General features: G+C 49.1%; 2 protein-coding genes across 8 annotated transcripts in view; both read right to left on the reverse strand.

Annotated features, from left to right (window-relative positions):
* LOC116956260 (uncharacterized) overlaps positions 1 to 11,357 on the reverse strand; it is a 31,022-nt gene extending 19,665 nt beyond the window's left edge. For 3 of the 7 annotated variants that reach the window (XR_012930218.1, XM_076054066.1, XM_076054065.1), the window contains exons 1-8: positions 10,580 to 11,357; positions 8,197 to 8,462; positions 6,906 to 7,023; positions 6,488 to 6,566; positions 5,561 to 5,650; positions 4,924 to 4,980; positions 3,741 to 3,804; positions 3,102 to 3,176 (exon numbers count right to left, since the gene is read on the reverse strand). Coding sequence is in view for 5 of the 7 variants with exons in the window: in XM_076054066.1 (XP_075910181.1) it covers positions 3,102 to 3,176; positions 3,741 to 3,804; positions 4,924 to 4,980; positions 5,561 to 5,650; positions 6,488 to 6,566; positions 6,906 to 7,023; positions 8,197 to 8,460 (747 nt within the window). In the remaining 2 variants the exon portion in view is untranslated. Of the gene's footprint in view, positions 1 to 232; positions 259 to 3,101; positions 3,177 to 3,740; positions 3,805 to 4,923; positions 4,981 to 5,560; positions 5,651 to 6,487; positions 6,567 to 6,905; positions 7,024 to 8,196 lie in introns of those variants that run through there. The other 4 variants (XM_076054068.1, XM_076054067.1, XM_032977713.2 and 1 more) reach the window with 3 other exon arrangements.
* A 1,585-nt stretch (positions 11,358 to 12,942) lies between these two features.
* On the reverse strand, positions 12,943 to 19,247 carry LOC116956275 (uncharacterized). The gene is made up of 2 exons (XM_032977737.2): positions 16,431 to 19,247; positions 12,943 to 15,948 (listed from the first exon to the last, which is right to left on the reverse strand). The coding sequence occupies exons 1-2, from the start codon at positions 18,096 to 18,098 to the stop codon at positions 15,715 to 15,717; spliced, it is 1,902 nt and encodes a 633-aa protein (XP_032833628.2). The 5' UTR covers positions 18,099 to 19,247; the 3' UTR covers positions 12,943 to 15,714.
* Between the last annotated feature and the right edge of the window lie 607 nt (positions 19,248 to 19,854).

Below are 19,854 nucleotides of genomic sequence, written 5' to 3' on the forward strand. Positions count from 1 at the left end.
ATGCTAACCACTGTGCGCCCGCTCCACCCAGTATGCGTTTACAACGCCTGAACGCTTGTATACGTTTCGTGGGCTGCGTATTCCTTTGCAGAGCAGGGAGTGAATCCTAAACCAAATGTTCAACAGGAAAGCGACCTGGACGCCGAATAAGGTCGCGTAAATGGGTGACCTCACGCTACAAAATGTTCTCGAAAAAAAAGTCGCTCCCTGCTCCCACGTCGACTGGGCTCACCTGCTAAACGCCACCGAGAGAGTTCCCTGGACAGACGGAGAGAAAGAAGGCGCGTGGCCAAGAGGGGGGAAACTCAGCACACAACTTCACTGTGGCAGCATCGGGCAGGACACAGCTGAGGTCACCTTCACCGGGATGGGTCATGTACATTGTCAATTGTGACAATACAGGGTGATCCATAATATTCATTTGTCGATACCTCATCGATATTACAGGGATACATGAAAGAGGAAACAACATTTTTTTATACTCTTTGGTTCTTTTGGTAAAATCTCGTAGGTATAAAATAAAATAAATTAAATCACAAAGCCCAAACACGTCTCTCACCAATCTTAATCCACTTTTTTTATATTTTAACTTTCTCCTCTGTAAGATATGCATACCTGTCAACCCCTTATCAGAGCCTACCTTATCACAAACCAATTCACACCTTATTGGTAACTCCGTGCCTTTATAAATCTCAACGTTCATCCTCCAAAGCCCCATCACAAGGGATAAACACAAATAGACAAAAAATTGTTTGTTGTTGTTGCTCGCATTGAAACGGCTGTACGATGTATGGACCTGAAAACTCAATTTCGCTCTACAAGAATACGGGTAAACCGTATGGGTTGACAGGTATGGATATGATAGCTAAAGCTTTCACAACAGTCAATCACCTGCTAATAAGAAAACGGGATAGAAATCAGTGGGGTGTCTAGGAATGTATCACCATGTGAAAGATATATTGACACATGTGTGTTGTCTACAAGCTCAAACAGGCCAGTTGTGAAGATTCTCAATTCCCGTGGCCTCCAAGAATGGAGCGCTGAGCTAGGGCTGCCGAGATTCTGGGTTGGAATCCAGGTTCCAGCCGCCTGTGATTAAAACCGGCTTCTCAGTAGACTGGGCACGCCTACTTGGCAACAAGCTGGGGCCGTAGTTACCTCTACAACTGTTCTCGGCTTCTGGAGACTACATTTCAACTGACCCCCATTACAAAGGGTGTTTCTCAAGGCTCCATCCTGGGCCCCAATTTGTTCTCTCGAATCCACTCGGGTATAAATTCATATATGCCGAGGACACAGGCAACATGGTCTCCACAACATCTTTGTACGATCTTTACTCCAAACTCCGACGGGATTTTGATCTCCTGCAATAACAATTGACAGCCCTGAGACTTGTCCTCAGAGCATTCTAAATTATATGAATGCTGTTTCAAGTAAACAGGAGGGTGCCCCTTCTCCACTTGTATTTGTTCAGCAAATTGAACTCGTTGACAATTTCAAATATCTGGGCGTTGATCCTAGATTTCAAAAATGTCTGTGAAAAAAAGCTTCATATCTCATCGGATTCCTCCAGCATAAATATATTTTCTGATTCAAAACAAAACTTGGTTTCCTCTACAGAAACCAGCATTGTATTCCCCTCCATCTCAGATTGGACATCGTCAGAGGTACTGTGATGCGTTCTGCAGGCCGGCTGCCCAAAGACGCTTGGACCCCTGCACCGCGCGCCCCTTTGTCTAACACCGCACGCCCCGTACAGAACGCGCACGGCCACTACGATCTGCACAGCAACAACGCAAACCTCACTCTCCCTGATACTCGTAGACAGTGTCACGGGGCATCATCCCTTCTCACAATCCTCCACAACAAATCGGCTGATCCCCTCCGTGACGGCCTCTCACTGGAGTCCTCGTCGCGTTGCCTTAGCAGCTCCTCCAACCTCTCCTGAATGCACCCAGAGTGAGATCCGGCTACGATGAGAAGTCATCTTGCGTTGCCGCCCCTCACTCTTGGAACGAGCTTGTTTCGTGCTTTTGGCTTAAATCCTTGCTCCCTTCCCTGGCCTTTTAAAATTCCTTCCTTGATTGAAGATCTCCCTTTTCTTGCACATGTGGTCAGCAAACTCCTGTTGTTTGTGTTTATTTTCTTGTCCTTCCCCTGCACCTTCGATTAGCATGGTTGGCTACGCACGGTGCAAAATAAGTTCACCATACATACATACAAGTTGGTGTAATATTTCTGCTATGTACTACATCGCTACTTTGATGCGCTGCAACACCTGCCACTGTTACTTGAGCGGTGCATGGCTTGAATGTTGTTTTCCTTGAATGTGTTTGCAGCACAGTGTCTGCAATGTTCGGATTCATTTGCTGTCACTTTCTTCTTTTCACCAAGGTCCTCCGAGGGTCACTCGTGAAACAGCTCAAGGCTGAAAGTTGACTTAGCCCAAGTCAACAAATAAAATAAAATCGCATCTAAAGCGGAGTGAGTTTATGGTCTCAGCCTGGCCATCTGGTCACGAGAAGAAAAAAATACCTTGAGATGAAATTTCATTCTGAAGTTAATTTCGTAAGTTATTCGAAAAAGAATAGGCCATGTGCACGCCATCATGGTGATATTTTTTCCAATGATGAAAATTTACATCGCCCCCCACTGGCAGCCTACTTGTGACACGGGGCCTTATGCTGAAAGACTGCCGCGATCACCAAATGTACGAAGATTATTTTTTATATTATTAGTAAGCATCGCTCAATGCCATGGTTCTCAACTAATACGGTAAGGCGGCCCCCTAATCAAGACCACTGGTCCCAGCCCCACCCCCACAACCCCCCACGCCACCTTCCCCACACCCCCTCGCACGTTCCAAAGGCCACAACACACAGGGAGATCACGAGGCCACGCCTCTGGTCAACGCAGCGTTGGTAAGGCACGTGCTTTGTGTTGTGTTTGTGTGTTGCATTTTGCAGCCTTACGCCGTACCAAAAAGTATTCGGGGGGGGAGGCAGCCCCCTAACGGTTTGAGAATCACTGGCTTAATTCTCGTATGAGCAGGGAGACACCGGGACCTCAGGTTCCCCGGATGGCGTGAGCACAGCACGTACCGCGGGGAGGATGAGCAGAGAGTTTCCGTCCATCAATAGCTCCTGTAGGGTGGTCAGCTGCTGCAGCACTGGCGGCTGACATTCACACACACGCACGCGTGCGGACCAGATGTCATCGTTATGACCATGGTGAGGATCATTCTTTAGGACAGCACGTTCTATCAGCCGGGGAATCTCAAGAGCGCTTTAACACACGATAAGACTTTCATCTCAACAGCGCAATTAAAAGGGCAGCCCCAGTGGCAGCTGTTCCTGTGCAGCACAAGTGACTCAGCACCTGGCCTTCCGAGCGGGCATTATTTTGCCGGTAGGGGGCGATAATTATAATTCCGCGTTAGATCCAATTAATATGCGGTGTAATTTTTTTAAATATGGCACATTTGGACCATGACACCGATAAGCAATGGCCTACTGGGTTTAAATTCCATTGGGGGATCTTTAACAACCGCTACGAAGCAAACGACGCCAAGTACTTTACAGTGAATACACCCACACTATTTACTTTGGCGGCCTGCCGAATGCACAACGCACACATACACAACAGCAGGGCTCTTCAGCCATGCTGTGCGGTGGGCCACAAAATGAGGGTGGGCTTGGCGAGCCCACATGACGGCATGACGTTTGTGCGGCGGCCCTCACCACGTGACTGAAGTCATTGCAGCCCAGGTCCAGCCGTCTTAACTGGCTCAGTCGGTGCATAGCCCTGCCGGTGGGTCATAGGTCATAAGGCATAGGTCAGAGAGAGGCAGAAGGTCAACACAGTTTTGGCGTCAAGTCCGAGAGGGGCCATCGCGGCCAACGTCAATGATGACAACAAACCTCAAAACGACTTCCTTCACTCTGCTAGATTCAGCAGCTTTTGCGCAATCGATATTCAACCTGCAGGTTGGGTCTGGCGTGGCCCAGGAATGCGCTACGATGGAAAGAATGGGTTTCTCTTCAGGATTATATCACACTACAATATGGTTACCAAGAGTGCAATGTGTCAGTAGCTCTTGATCATTTTACTCGTCATACAAATTAGTTCACGCGTAATAAATGTTTGACTTTGAAGGGTTTGTTTGTTACACTGTATCTACTCATGGGTACCTTTCAAAGTTTCAATTTAAGACTGGTGGAAAGCTGTGGCTACACGCGTAGCGTGTAATCCAGCTTGTGAAACTCTCTTCCCGTGGGCGTCGAGGAGGTGCCATACCCTGGTTCGCCAGGAGAAGGCGGTACAGCAAGTGGAATAATCGCCACTTGTTTCCAATTTTACGGAAATAGAGCATTGCCCCATCACGCTTCTTTCATTCTCTCCGGGTGCTCTGATTTCCTCCAACACGTATAAACACGCCATTCATTTGCTAAAGACATCTTAAATTAAAACCCAATGAAGCAGGACCCTCCTGAAAAAAGAGTCCTATGACTTCCCTGGATCAATAAGTAAATTATGTATTATTATATGTTCATCTAGGAACATTCTTAAAATGTAATTTCTATCAGAGCCCCATGGTACATCGTGGAGTCTTCTATCACTCAGTCTCTCTGACCTCTCTATCTCTCTACAAGTTGTCTGAAACGTTGCCGATTACCATATTCTCTGGATTATAAGACGCAACTCGAAAATAAAATGCACCCTAAACTTGTGCCCGGTGTCAGTAATGGCTTAGAAATCTGGAAACACACCACACGACTACCAGATTACAAGACTCACCCTCAATTTTTACTTTAAAATACAGGGGGGGAATAAAAAGTGTCTTATAATCCAGAGAATATGGTAGATCTCTGTTCTTGTGGGCAATGTCTCTGGCGGGTGAGCGGAGTGCCGGGCAGGGCTCACTTTGGCAGCGAGTTGAGGTGGTTGTCCCTCAGCTCCAGCACGCGCAGCTTGCACAGCCTGCGCGCAGACACGGCAGCAGCCGATTGGCTCTCAGCCTGCTCACCAATGGCAGCACAACAGAGCCGTCCGTCCCTTCACGCACGGCTTTACCTCCAGCTGAGGCCACTCGTCGATTTAGTCGATTAAGCAACAAATTATTGAAATCAACTCCGCTTTTATGGTGGACTACTCAGGCTCTGTTAAAAACAGACATTCCCCCCCCCCCAATATCCGACAACTTGAGTGCAGGAAACCTCCTACAATCACGCTGAGCACGACTCAGCTCAAAATAACGTCACCAAACCCCAGGGGCACACGTGGGAACAAGAGATTCAACTGTTTTTTTTTATGTTTAACACGTAGGCTTTCGCGACCAATATCATCCATAAAAGAGGTTTTTGTGGGTTAGGTCGCGTAAATATATAAACGTTTTTTTCTCCAAATATGTTCGTGCTATCCGACAAGTCGAGCAGTCGAACCAACAATCGGTGGGTTAATCGACAAGTTGACAGTTAGATAGCCGGGTGGTAACTGGTGCGTGACCGCGTGCGCTCGATGATGCCGCCACCGCCGCTGCGTGCGTTGTGCGAGGACTCACCGCCCCAGGCTAGCCGGCAGGAACTCCAGGAGCACGTCGCTGAGGTAAAGCTCCGTCAGGCTCACCAGCTGCGTAAGGCCGTCCGGCAGCCTGGCGGCGACACGCGTATTACGCCGCTCGGGACACTTCGCTCAAAGCAAAGGGGCACGTACCGCTGGCAGAAGGGCCACCGCCATCGCTGCACTCAAGGGAACTTCAAAAAGGCCCTGCTAGGCATGTTTAGCCTACTATTTCACGCTGGCCTGCAACGTGTGGCCTCAGCGATTGATTTCAGGCTTGGCTTAGTTGACACGGTTTGTGGCAAAGAAGTAGGAGCACCAAGTAGCTCCACAGATGGGAGAAACTACCGAGAGGTCAGATGACAGCGTGACACCTGCTTCCGTCCTGGCCTGTACCAGGCCTGTTAAGGCTGGCTAAACTTTGTTTAGCACCAGAGACAACAATGGAATGTAATGCAATCGGCATCGCAAGGCATAGAGTTACACTAAGAGAACAGGGATCATTAATAAACAAGAGGAATCGGAGAGCGGACAGGACTCGGGCGCAACGTTCGTCAGCGTTGTTAACAGATGGAGCAATTGGATCGACAGGGTAACGTGTAAGCCATCCTTTGCAGGGCCAAACTGAATGAAATAATGAGGGTGGTGCCAGATCGAGGCTGTGCAGTGAGTGGGCGGTACTCATCTCAAAGGCACCCCCCAGGCAGTAATGAGACTGGATGAGGTTTACTGGATGGTGTTCAACGTGCCGCCACTTCCCGACACTCCACACCTGACGCCCCCTTGCCCACTCCCACCAATCCACACTGACCAGCATGGGAAACCATTAATCCGTAAGTGGATTGACAAATGGCTGCGCATCGTTATCGAGTGTGTAGAAATTATCCTGCGGTCATTCAATTGGTTTCAAATGTTGCAATTAAGTCACCTGGAGAGTGTGTTGTTGCTCACATTCACCACACTCAGTTGCCGGCAACTCCTGATGTTGTCTGGGATGTCCCTCAGCTCTGCGAGGAAAAAAAAAGGCCTCCTGTCAGTCCAACACCTCTCAACTGTAGCCCCATGACCACATTTCCTCCGTGACATCTATCCAATGTGTTGCCAGGTTGCAGTGCATGTTGTTCGGTCTTATGTCCGAGGAGGAGCATTACCCTAGCTCACCAGGGTATGGGTCCTTCTCGATGCCTACGGGAAGAAAGTTTTACAAAGTTTGTGCATTGCACCAACCCTGGCTGCCTCGGTGCTGGATTACAGCGGGTGTGTCGCCACCGCCGCCCGGCTAAACATCAGCCCCCACGGGCTTACCCCTGGCTGTACGTCACGAGTGTGCGTGCGTCTCTCCTTGCCATTACGACTTGCGTCGATGCGACGCAGGCCGGCCAGGCCTCCGATGGCAGGCGGCAGGCTGGCCAGGTCATTGTCAGCGACGCTGAGAACCCGCAGCAGAGGCAGGGCGCACAGCTCCTGTGAACGCACGGACAAGGTGAACACATGGACAAGGTGAACACATGGACAAGGTGAACACATGGACAAGGTGAATCCACGGACAAGGTGAACACATGGACAAGGTGAACACATGGACAAGGTGAATCCACGGACAAGGTGAATCCACGGACAAGGTGAACACAATGACAAGGTGAACACATGGACAAGGTGAACACATGGACAAGGTGAACACATGGACAAGGTGAACACATGGACAAGGTGAATCCACGGACAGGGTGAACGCCCGGACAGGGTGAATGCACAGATAAGGTGAATGCATGGATAAGGCAAAGCGTCTCCTCCCACCGCGCGCTACAGCTAAGGCAGTGCACCGAATTTCCGAGCTCGCTTGCTGATGATGTTCAGAGCAGCTTGAGCCGAACGTCGCCGTGCGTGGAAGTGGAAATCAGCCGTGAGAGGTCTCAGGCCAATGGCGAGGAGCTTCATCGGTCAGAATTGGATCAATACACATGTGCAACGTGTGCATAATAATACTGTGCTAATGTGACAATATAGTCGCGTAGAGGTGGGTTAATGACAATAATTATGGCATAACACTACCGCCATGTGACCTAACCCAAATACGTGAGTATAAGTGCTTTTTGATCTGTATGTTTGGTGCTGTGACAGTTCCCCGCTTAAACGCACATGTGATGGACGAATAAGAGTTGAAAATTCTACATTTGCATGGCAGGACAACTTCTGGTCAGCTATTTACAAAAAAAGGTGTTTTTTTATAAGTAACACATGGAGTTTATAAATAATAATTAATAAAATAATTAATCGCCCTGTAATATAGAGTTGAGCGTGTAAGATGATCGCTTTTCAAAATACAATAAATAAAATGTAAATATAGGTAAGGCAAGATGGCTTCATATTTGCCAATGAGCATGAGACTTTAACAACATTGTGTAATTAAAAAAACAAGTTTTAGCCTTTCTGGCAATTAAACAGTTGTGTTAAGATGTGAAAACACCAGAAACCTTTAGGAAGGAATAATGTCTACATTAAACACACACACTTGTGTGGTTATTTTTTCCCACACAACCCCTACCCAGCCCCCCCCACCGAGTACGCAGCGTCATTGCAGCGCTGTGCGGACCACGTTTCGGTACGGAGACACGTGCGTGCGTGCGTGCGCTTGCTCGCAACCTTTGGCAATTCCTGAATGTAGTTTCCGTCCAGGTGAATCTCTTGCAGAGACTGAGCACTGGCTGGCGTGTACACTTGCGGGGGGACCGTGTGGAGACGCGTATGGGAGAGGTCAAGGATGAGGCTGCCGTCATCGCCCTCCCCATCCTTGATCCCACCTCCTCCTCCTCCTCTCTCCCCACTGCCGCCACCGCTGCCACCACCACCCAGGCACGAGCACACCAGCCGGGGAAACGAGCGCTGCTTGCTCTGCTTGGTAAACATTCCTGTTTCACGCACGCACACACAAATGCACGCGGCGAATAGACAACAGATCCTCTAAAGCAGGGGGTCAGGAACCTGTGGCCTCACGACTTTGATTTATACGGCCCACGACTTCATTTCAAGAGGCCTGCCACTTGTAAAACAGCCCAAAAATGACGATTCTCCATCAATGAAAGCATCTTAGCCACACTAATCGGGTACTCGAGATGAATATTCTCAATGTGGCTGCAACTTGAAAGCTAAGCAAGATTAAGCTTAATCTTCTTGTGCAGAACTTTCATGTTATCCCGTAGAAAACATCAAATTCCTGTGGCTTCTCTGATTTCCTGCCACACGAAGCCAAACACTCATTAACGGAACTGGCCAAACATTCCATTACAGGACCCTGCTGAAAAAACAGCCTTGAGACTCAGCTCGGCTGCCCTGGGTGAAGGGCAGCACTGCCACCATCATCGTTTATAACGCGAAATCTTCACGCAGGCCTTTCAAATGTACGCCACAAACCGGTGATGTCATTTTTGTAATGGTTCAGTGTTCGTCCTAGCGTGTTTAAACATGTTATAGACATAAAATGGTTTATGATCGTTCTAACAGCAGGATAATGCAGTAAACTTTGTACGACATGGTCAGCGGCACAGATAAGTTTTATGGAGTTCATAAGGCACGCCTTGGAAGGGGAAGTTTAAAAAAGTCTGGGCCATCGATGGTTTGCTAATTAAAAGTTGAGATACATTACGATTGTTAATAATTACGTAGTTATGCTTATTCTCATTCAGTGTATGTTAAGTTCAAGAACGTGCTAACAAAAATGTAAAATTCCCTGGCTTGAATTAGATTTTCTTTAAATGTGGTAAAATTGTAAATCCATCCGATAGCTTTTACAAGGGCTGAGTGACGCGGAGCGGTTAAGGGCACTGCCCTACGAGCCCAGCCGCCTGAGTTTGACTCATGGGAACTTTTCTAGATTTAAAGCTTTCGTGACTGCTAAGATCCATACTCTTTGGTTCTATTGGGTAAAGTCACGTAGGTGAAAATAAAATAACAAAAAATCACGACGTTTCGGCCACAACACAAGCGGCCTTCATCAGGAGAAGGGACGAGACTGTCTGGAGGACAGTCTCGTTTCACCTACGTGACTTTACCCAATAGAACCAAAGATGATGGGGACTTGGCCATGAGTGGCGAGTGATGTATGCACCGATCTTGGGACGCACCGTTCACCAACTCACACCGATTGTGGTTAAGTATGGTCGACAACCCCACGTGACAAACAACAGTGAGGTTCTTCGTCCAGTCATGAATTCACCGCACATTTTTGGTTGGAAGTAAAAACCCTTCACAAACCTTTGTACTTTGATAAACGAAACCCGCATTCGGCGGAACACAGTTGTGACTCGTAAACCACCCCTAGTGAAAATCTCTCTTTGACACTGATCTCAATAGGGGGGGGGGTGCTAAGGGAGCAGCGATGTGCTTGTAAGTGGCTTCAACGCGACTCTGTGCGATGCTACTGAGGAGGAGTTGAGCTCTAAGCTTAAAGCGTGTTCAGAAACATTTACCCTTCAGAGTGCACACAGGAGCAAAGTACACAAAACGGCTCGGGCCTCGGCTGGGGCAAGGAAGTGCGTGAAGTCATCTCGCGCGGACATTCCACACTCCCATGGCAGGGCCATCTCTGTCCACAGATCGCCCGTGTGCAGTGTCGCATTGCGTGCGAAGACGATGATGATACGTCTATAATGTCTTCTTGCATATGGCAATATGTTCAGGAGATAAATGCAAATGTTGAGGTCTGCTGGGCCGTGTGTTGTGGTTCGCCGTGTGTTGTTGTTATGGTGCTGGTCACTGTGTGTTGTTGTGTGTTGTGGTTCGCCGTGTGTTGTTGTGTGTTGTTGTTATGGTGCTGGTCGCCGTGTGTTGTTGTGTGTTGTGGGTCGCCGTGTGTTGTTGTGTGTTGTGGGTCGCTGTGTGTGTTGTGGGTCGCCGTATGTTGTTGTGTTGTGTGTTGTTGTGTGTTGCGGGTCGCCATGTGTTGTTGTTGTGTGTTGCGTCGCCTGTCGTGAACTCCGTCTCGCGCTGTTGTCGAGGCGAGCGCCCGGAGTGGACCTCGCCACTGTACCTCCCCGTGGGCCCGACTCCTCTCGCCTGCCGGTGGAGGCTCTCGCCGCCTACACCAACGCCTTGGCCTCCTCTTCCTCCTCCTCCTCCCCGCCGCCGCCGTTGTTGTTGTTTTCTAAGCGAATGAGCACAGAGAGACGGCGCCCGCCTCGACCGAACCGAGCCGCGACACAAACATCGACGGGCAGCAATGAATGGACACCGAGACGCGGGGCCCCGGGCCCTGCATAGACAACACTCAAGGCCCCGGAACCTGCATTGACTACACTCAAGCCCCCGGAACCTGCATAGACGACACTCAAGGCCCTGGAACCTGCATCGACAACATTCAAGGCCCCGGAACCTGCATTGACAACGCGAGCGGCCCCTGAACCAGCCATTGGCGTCTCACGCCACCCCCTGGGCAACCGCACGCATTGCCCTATACAGTATATAAAATAGGCGACGTTTCGGACCATGGCCCTTCTTCGTAGCACGTAGGTAGTCTGTGTTCTGGACGAATATTTTGAGTTTTTTAAAATCTGGCTTTTGCCCTACTGCTAACGTAGAAACACAAAAAAGACCAACGGGAAGTTGAGAGTGTTGACATTTGTAATACAGTAATCAATTCACTGCTGGATGAAGAACTTGCAAAGCTGCCTCCATTTCTCACGATCTCCCGATGTAACATTCCACCCAGCATCTGAGAGAAAAAACATATATAGGACTCACCACTGTGATCTCTACATTGGGTCAAACTTGACATCTCTTAATGTTCGACGGCTTGTACACCAGATATTATTTATTCACGATGTACTTACAAAAAAATCCGCAGACTACCTGCTGGATCTCCTCTCTGTTTCAAAGAACAAAATTGACCTCAGGTCTTCGCTCATCTACCAGCTTCACATTCCCTATTGCCGTACAAAAACCGGAGGAAGGACCTTTGCTGTTGATGCCTCCAGGGTCTGGAATGCTATTGCCAATAAACTGCAACTTGAATCACTACATATGAGATATTCTTAGTTCTTTCGGTAAAGTCACGTTGAAGGGAAACAACAAAATAATATATATTTTATTATTTTGTTGTTTCCCTTCAACGTGACTTTACCGAAAGAACTAAGAATATGAATTACTGCAGTCACGAAAGCTTTAAATCAAAATACCTATGAGATCTTCACTCAAAACTGCTCTAGAGGAGTTGTACACCCCTAGCTGCCACTGCTATTCAGTGGCCTAAAATAAAATAAAATGTTTCGCTCCGGATGACCGCTGCAAAGTATTATCTGTATTTTGATTTAGTGTGCTGATCTTAAAGGTACATTGAAAAAGGTGATACTCCGACTGATGCTCCTGCTGTTTGTGGAGTGACTCATGCAGCCAGCTGTGGCTCTAGGGTTTTGTGTTACATGTTATTTATGTAGTTTATTGTAAAAAATTCGGTCACAGTTCCTATGATCACTGTTACATTGCATTTATGGCTTTATTTTGGTGAATTCTAAAAGTTTTTTGGTTTGGCCATGTTTTTGTTTATTGTTGTACGGAGTTAGACTGATGGCCTTAATCTAAGTTTTCTTGTTGTTGTTGTTGTTTGACTTGCATCCCACTGGGATTTTTGCACACAGCGTTGGTGTACGGTGCTATTTAAGGAATATTTTGATGTTTTTTTCCTGGATTTTCTGTTTGCACATGCACAAAGTCACTTTAAGATGTTTTCTTGTTCATGTTTTTGTTTTTTTTGTTTGTTGCGGTTGCACCCGATTCAAGAGCCGAATGGCTCACAGGACTATACCAAATAAATGAAACTATGAGAGGGCATCTCCTCGGGAGATGCCCTCTCAGACGCGTTCCATTGCTTGAGTGTTGATAACAATGCGACGTGATAATGCAGGATAGCCTCGCTGAGTCTCACGCCACACGTCAGGGAGGGTGCTGCTACCTTGGGATGTATAGCCAATTCCGTGAATGACAGTTGTTGGCTTCGTTTCGGAGGAAACCGGAAAACCAGATTTTAAAAACCCACAAATACGAGGGTCTAACGTCTAAAGCGTCTGAAAGTGAAATTTTAGAACTCACTTGCTGTACTGGCACCTGCTGGCCACCTCACCGAACCGCAACCACGTGTAACGAAATGTGTGTAACGAGCTGACTCAATTATATAATTATCCATTTCACGGACACGGCCCAGAGTACTCTATCCGGTGGGCATTCGAGCTGTACAGTACTCTGTTGTACCATACGATGTCTGACGTTTCGCTGCATGGGCTGGGAGCTTCAGAGCAGCATTTTTAGCAAAACGTCGGACATCATGCCGAAAAACACGCGGTACAACACTAAGACCCATCTGTACATCACAACCGTAAAAAAACAAACAGCAATAAGACCCACGGTGTCATCAATATTTATTTGTGCAAAACTCCGTAATCTCACATGCAATTATGAGCATACATAATTATACAGCACAGGAGTACACGTGTGCTCTTGGCATGTATTGTCACAACCACAATGAAGACGTATATAAAATACATTTAAAAAGTGATGATCGTCACGAAAATCTTTCATAAATAACGATAGATATGTTACGGCCCTTAAACAGGGTCACTTCGTCACGTTAGCAAGTTCTACACAATACACATTTCTTCATTGATACATTGCGTTTTGTACGGTTAGTAAGATCATTTTAGTCATTCAACATCTGTGCCATATTGCATGCTAAGCTGTATACATGGCAACGTTACTAATGTTAACGTCAGCTGGTCTGTGTGTGGAGAGGGACCTAGCACAATACCCCGAGACAAGCCAAATGTTTTAGATCAGGGGCGACCAAAGCTCCTGTGATCCTCCGAGCTACAAACCAAACACTCCACGTGGCTGAGCTCCCAAAACACGCGGGACTTTTCACTTGATTCATTTCGCTCGTGCTGATTGGCTGCGGGAGTTTAAATATAGAAATCCGCAGAAACTGCCGGGGAGTTCAATTATCTGGCTACGCTGCAAGAGGCGAGCGGTCCCGGGCAGCAGCTGCTGCTTCAACAAATGCTTATTTTCTTCTGTTTCACATAGCTTTACATCAAAACGTTGCATCTCAGCAGCCTCGGTTGAGCGAATTACCTGGATTGGGAGTCGCGGTTTGGCCACAGCGCTTATGCACAAAGAGCACCGGAATCCATTGTAATTGGAAAACAGGTAAAACCGAGAGGCCTTCAGGTTTCCGTGACAATTCACGGTTTAACTGCTCACATCCAATGTGATTATTGCTAAAGCGTAACTCCAATGTGATTATTGCTAAAGCGTAACTTGATGGATGAGAGGTGATTATTGCTTCTCAATTGCACGAAGGGCTTAATTTTAGCCAGGCCTGGCTGAGTTGGCGAATATTTCCACACCCTGCACACCGCATCCAGTACACCTCTACCGATAGCTGTGGTAACTAATCATGTGCCACCCAATACTTTCCAGCTCTGAGAAATTAAGCCCTCGATTTCCAGTAAATGATTATCATATATTATCATGTCCCTTCAGTCACTCTCTTGCACCCTATAACGTTTGCAACTGTATCGGCTCACATGGACACCAAATACTTGTTTCGCTAAAACAGGGTATGAATCGATCACACGAGACCATTGTTTTGGAAACAAACCATACGGTATGTTAATAATATGTTAACATTTACAATATGTTAACATTTTCAATATGTTAATAATATGTAAAACTATTCCCGAACGTTAATGCGGCAAATGTAAAGCAGTTTTAGAGTCAATGCTTCATTAAGCCTTGTCACAATAAACTACAAGTACAAATCATTATATTTAAACACACAACGAACAATTGTTCTCTCAACTAAGCAACGCATAACACTGACGAATGACATGTCAATTACTTAGTCATTAAATCAAATGCGTCATTTGCTGGTCATTAACTTTAATAAAAAGTCCATTCTCTCCGTAATGAACTGACGTAAAAAAAATCTAGACTTGGCATCAAGTAACTTTTAATTGCTCTGGCACTAAAACATCAAGTACTTTGATTGGTATTGCAATGCCAATAAGGTCAGTTTAAGAGCCAACTGGAAAATAGCCCAGTGTCACAATTACAAGATTGTAAGATGGAAAAATCATGCATACGCATGGATTTTGAAAGACTTTCCAAAACACATTTGTCCTCGGGAATGTGTTTTAAGGTGAACTTTAGATGTGTAATTCTCTCTCGTATTTTCACATTTATTTTGATAATTTAATCTTAGAGATTAACGAAATAAAATCTGCAAGGCCCTTGGCAAACCTCTTCAGGCTTCCACATCCAGTGGTCGTCGACCTCCCACATCTGCTGCACGGTGATGATGACTGGAATTCAGCTGTATACTGCAGAAAAACCTCAACAAATGCGTCAAGAACACTGTGGCCTTAGAAGAAATACAGGCGACGTTTTTAGAAATGACCCTTTTCATATCATAGAAGTTCTATGTTAAGTGGACCCAGTGTACATGCGTTAGCTACCAGATGAGAGCTGCTTTTTATTTTTGTGTGTTTTGAGCTTCGACTTCCTCATCAGCCCATGGTGGTGGTGGTGCTAGGGTTGCCATCTCTCAGGTACAAAACACTGAAACTATCTCACAATACTGGCAGAGGGGAGAGCTATATGTAGGTGCATTGTATTGGGTAGTGTGTTATAATACAACGTATTTTTCATGCCCTGGGAAAACGTTCACATTTCCCAGCACAGCTGCCCAATATTACCCCTTTTTCCAAAGAAACATCCGAGCTTAGGCAGCACGAGGCTGTCACGGTACGGGCGGTTTTCCATTGGTAATTAACCGTGCCGAGCGATGACCAAACCGTGATACGCTAACCTCAGAAAACATCTGCACCTAGGCTTGGAGTCAAGCAGCGCCAGGGGCAGGGCTAACGACGCTGTGAGGACACGCGCTGCGCGGATACAACGTAACCGTGCCATCTACACGCGCGTATTGTGTGCGACGTCAGTGGCACGGTTCGGCTTCAGCAGTGGGGGGGGGGGGGGGGGGACCACCCAAGTGCCTCCTGAGCCACGCCGCCCGGAGCTGGCTCGGCACGGAAACCAGCGCGGCTCGGTTGCGCAAATGTAAAAGAGGAATACGAGGAGGACGAGTCCTGGAAGAGGCAGAGGAAGGCGGCGCCGCTAGGCCGTGCACGCACAGCCGCGTACGACGCCGATGGCGCGGCGCATGACGGTGGCCCGCGCGCCGGACCCGCAGCGCAGGGAGACGGCGCGCGTGACCTCTCCGGCCGGGAGGCACGCGCACGACGCCGCCAGCGCCGTGCCGCCGACGCGGGGCACGTGGAACGAGCCGCAGTGGCCCAGGCAGAAGGCGTTGTCCACCAGCACCGGCTCGCAGCCAGACACCCACACGCGCTGCACCGGCAGAAACACACGCGAATGTGAACACGCGCGAATGTGAACACGCGCGAATCTCAACACACGCGGATATAAAACACACGCAAATGTATTTACGCACAAATATAAACGCACGCAAAATCTGAACGCACACAAGCACACCTAAGTATAAACAATTGTTTCACGTGAAACTTGGCAAACGCGTTTCAACTTGCCTGACCTTCTCGTGGTCACTTTATTATGCTTAAGGCAATCTCTAATGATTGATGAACTCTAGCAATCTCAGCTCTTCCATAGCAATCCCACGGTTGGCCAGGCAAACACAGTTGCCACGGGTAACAGCACCTTCCGCGTCTCACGCGCACACGGTTGCCATGGTAACCCCTCATCTTGCACAGTTGCCACAGTAACGTCCGCCTCACGCATACAGTTGCCTCACGCGCACGGTCGCCTTGGTAACCCCCCCCTCCCCATCGCCCCCCTCCCCCCACCTCACGCACCTGCTGGAAAGGGATGGCGCGGCACTCGTCGGCTCGCAGGTCCTGCGCCTGCACGGGGAGGGTGAGGATCCCCCCACCCCTCGCCCCCCCCTCCTTCTCCTCTCCCTCAGCACGCGCCACGAATTCCCGCCAAGAGCGCGCGGCTCCGTCACGTGACACCACCACTGTGGCGTCGACGCGCGCCGCCACGTGGCCGCCACGCGGTGAGGCCTCGACGAGCTCTTTGTTCTGTTTCGCGCGTTCTCTCTTCTGGTCGAGGGCGTTCTCCTTTCTCTTCTCGTTCAGGAGCTTAGTTTCGCTTTTGAATATCGCCGTTTTACTTAACTTTTCGTGTTCTCTTTCTTTCTCTCCATCTTCTAGATTTGTATTTTCCAACTGGCCTGATGAGGATCCCTCCACCTCGTCTTTCATCTCAGTGTAGTCTATTTGTTGTACAATTATCACCTTCGCTGCATTATCTCGAAATAATGTATCTGTGTGTGGTGTATCTGTGGTTTTAGGTCCATCCTTTTTGGCCTCCAGATGTCTTTCTTTCTCCAGCCCCTCATAATCCTCTTCCACTTCCTTGACGTTCTTCTGTTTGTTATCGTACGCACCTCGCATTCGGTTGTCTTCCGCCATCATCGCCACCACCGTCTTCTCGTCATCCTCCTGGCTCGGGGCTGATGTGGCAGATCCGTCATCATTCTCATCGGTCCATGTTGGAGGCAGAGGAGGCATCAATGCTGAACTCACAGAGTCTCCTTTGGCTAAGAGTCCTGTTGGAGGTGGAGGCAGAGGAAGCATCAATGCTGAACTCACAGAGTCTCCTTTGGCTAAGAGTCCTGTTGGAGGTGGAGGCAGAGGAGGCATCAATGCTGAATTCACAGAGTCTCCTTTGGCTAAGAGTCCTGTTGGAGGTGGAGGCAGAGGAGGCATCAATGCTGAATTCACAGAGTCTCCTTTGGCTAAGAGTCCGGCCGCCTTTGAGTCAGGAAAGTCAGACGGCGATACCTGGAATGGCCGCTCATAATCTGATGGCTCTAATGGCCTGGTTGAACTGAAACCTTCATCTTCCGTCAAAGCAGAGGTCCCAAATAACGTGTGACCCTGTTGCCTGTGAAATCTTCCTCCTTTGAAGAATAATTGCTTCGTTAAAGTAGCAAAATCCACGCTGTGGGTTTTTTGTTTTTCAATCTTGTAGTCAGCAGGAGAGTGACGGATCTGGTGAGAGGTCGACTCGTGGTGAAACTCAGAGGCGTCTGCTGAGTTTGCGTTCCCTGCAGCAGCAGCAGCAGCAAGAAAAATTCGCTTGTACAGGTCAACTTTGTTGCTAGCAACTTGCGTTTTGTGTTGCCCCAAGCGCGCGTCGTGCAGAAACCCCCCCCTCTGCGCAGCGAGTAGTTGAGGCGCCGCAGGTTGTGGAATCTTGCGGCCGGGAATTGCGGGTGACCCCGGCAAATCCAGCGTCGTCTTGATCAAGGCAAATTCACCAGACAGAGGCGAAGACGCCAAGTCCTGACTTGAAAGAGCACCAACGATTTCAGGAGGAGGAAGAGAAACAAGACGTGGATGAGGAAGGCGACGCCCGTGCCAGGAGTTGAACCCGGCGAGAGGAGACGCTCTGGCTGCTCCTCCCGTGTCGAGGCAGAGCACGGCCGTCAGGTAGAGGGACGATGTCGCGAACATCGCTCGCGCTCGGTGGTGCCCGTGTCGGGATTAAAGCCCCGGAAGAGTTTCAAAGCGCTGGAAGGGGCCTCAGAGCGACACGGGTCCTCTGGAGTCGGTGTTACTGCTGAGCGAGGAGATGCCGCTCGGTTTAATACGCGACGGGGCTTAAGCCGCATTAGCCCGATACAAAGGCACAGATCCCCCGTATAGCCTTCACAGAGTGCCGGGGAAAGCGCTGTTAGCGAGTGGCACCTATAAACTTCGGGACGGCACACGAGGGGGTGATGCGGCTCGCCAGAGGTTGTGTTTGCACAACATCGCACCAGCTACTCGTTGAATGCTGAGTCGACATTTGAGATCGTCACTGATGGTGGCTTTGAGCGGGAGTTAATTTCGGGTTGCACACTGAACATTGATAGAAACTTCACTTATTCAGTACTATAACGACAAAGGTCGCCCTATAGCCAATCGCAGACTGTTGGGGCGAGTACTGTTAGCGAGCACCTATGAAAAGACTGTAACGGCACACGAGGGGGTGGGTGGCCAGCACCACGCCCGGCCGCCTTGGTCTCCCCAGTGGTGATCTATACAAACCGCACCAGATACTCATTTGAGGCTGAGTCGACCAAGGGAATGCCCAGGACCGGGACCGGTTCAAATAATCGTCACCGGTGTTGGCCGTGAGTGGGCATCGAACTCGGGTTGTCGGGTTCGTAGCGCAGCGCGCTAACCACAACACGACCGCTCCCAATTAGCTCCAACACACACACACACACTCCATCCCACCTTTGCCACACACTGCCACACACACACACACACCTCCATGCCACCTCTGCCACACACTCCACACACACACCTCCATCCCACCACTGCCACACACTCAACACACACACACACACACACCTCCATCCCACCTCTGCCACACACTCAACACACACACACACACCTCCATCCCACCTCTGCCACACACTCCACACACACACACCTACATCCCACCTCTGCCACACACTCCACACACACACACACACCTCCATCCCACCTCTGCCACACACTCCACACACACACCTCCATCCCACCACTGCCACACACACACACCTCCATCCCACCTCTGCCACACACTCCACACACACACCTCCATCCCACCTCTGCCACACACTCAACACACACACACACCTCCATCCCACCACTGCCACACACACACCTCCATCCCACCTCTGCCACACACTCCACACACACACACCTACATCCCACCTCTGCCACACACTCCACACACACACCTCCATCCCATCTCTGCCACACACTCAACACACACAGACACCTCCATCCCACCTCTGCCACAAACTCCACACACACACACACACCTCCATCCCACCTCTGCCACAAACTCCACACACACACACACCTCCATCCCACCTCTGCCACACACACACACACCTCCATCCGACATCTGCCACACACTCAACACACACACACATCCCACCACTGCCACACACACACACACACCTCCATCCCACCACTGCCACACACACACACACACACACCTCCATCCCACCTCTGCCACACACTCCACACACACACACACCTCCATCCCACCTCTGCCACACACACACACACCTCCATCCGACATCTGCCACACACTCAACACACACACACATCCCACCACTGCCACACACACACACACACCTCCATCCCACCACTGCCACACACACACACACCTCCATCCCACCTCTGCCACACACTCCACACACACACACCTCCATCCCACCTCTGCCAC

The sequence above is a fragment of the Petromyzon marinus genome, chromosome 64, assembly GCF_048934315.1.
Source record: "Petromyzon marinus isolate PM22_M1 ecotype Great Lakes invasive population chromosome 64, UKy_Petmar_22M1.pri1.0, whole genome shotgun sequence".
NCBI lineage: Eukaryota > Metazoa > Chordata > Hyperoartia > Petromyzontiformes > Petromyzontidae > Petromyzon > Petromyzon marinus.

Bases quoted from the DNA above. Each gene is read 5' to 3' on its own strand.
- LOC116956275 (XM_032977737.2), bottom strand. From the start codon at position 18,098: ATGTTCGCGACATCGTCCCTCTACCTGACGGCCGTGCTCTGCCTCGAC. The intron at 15,949-16,430 runs GTGCGTGAGGTG...CTGCCGGTGCAG, and splicing joins GCGCCATCCCTTTCCAGCAG to CGCGTGTGGGTGTCTGGCTG.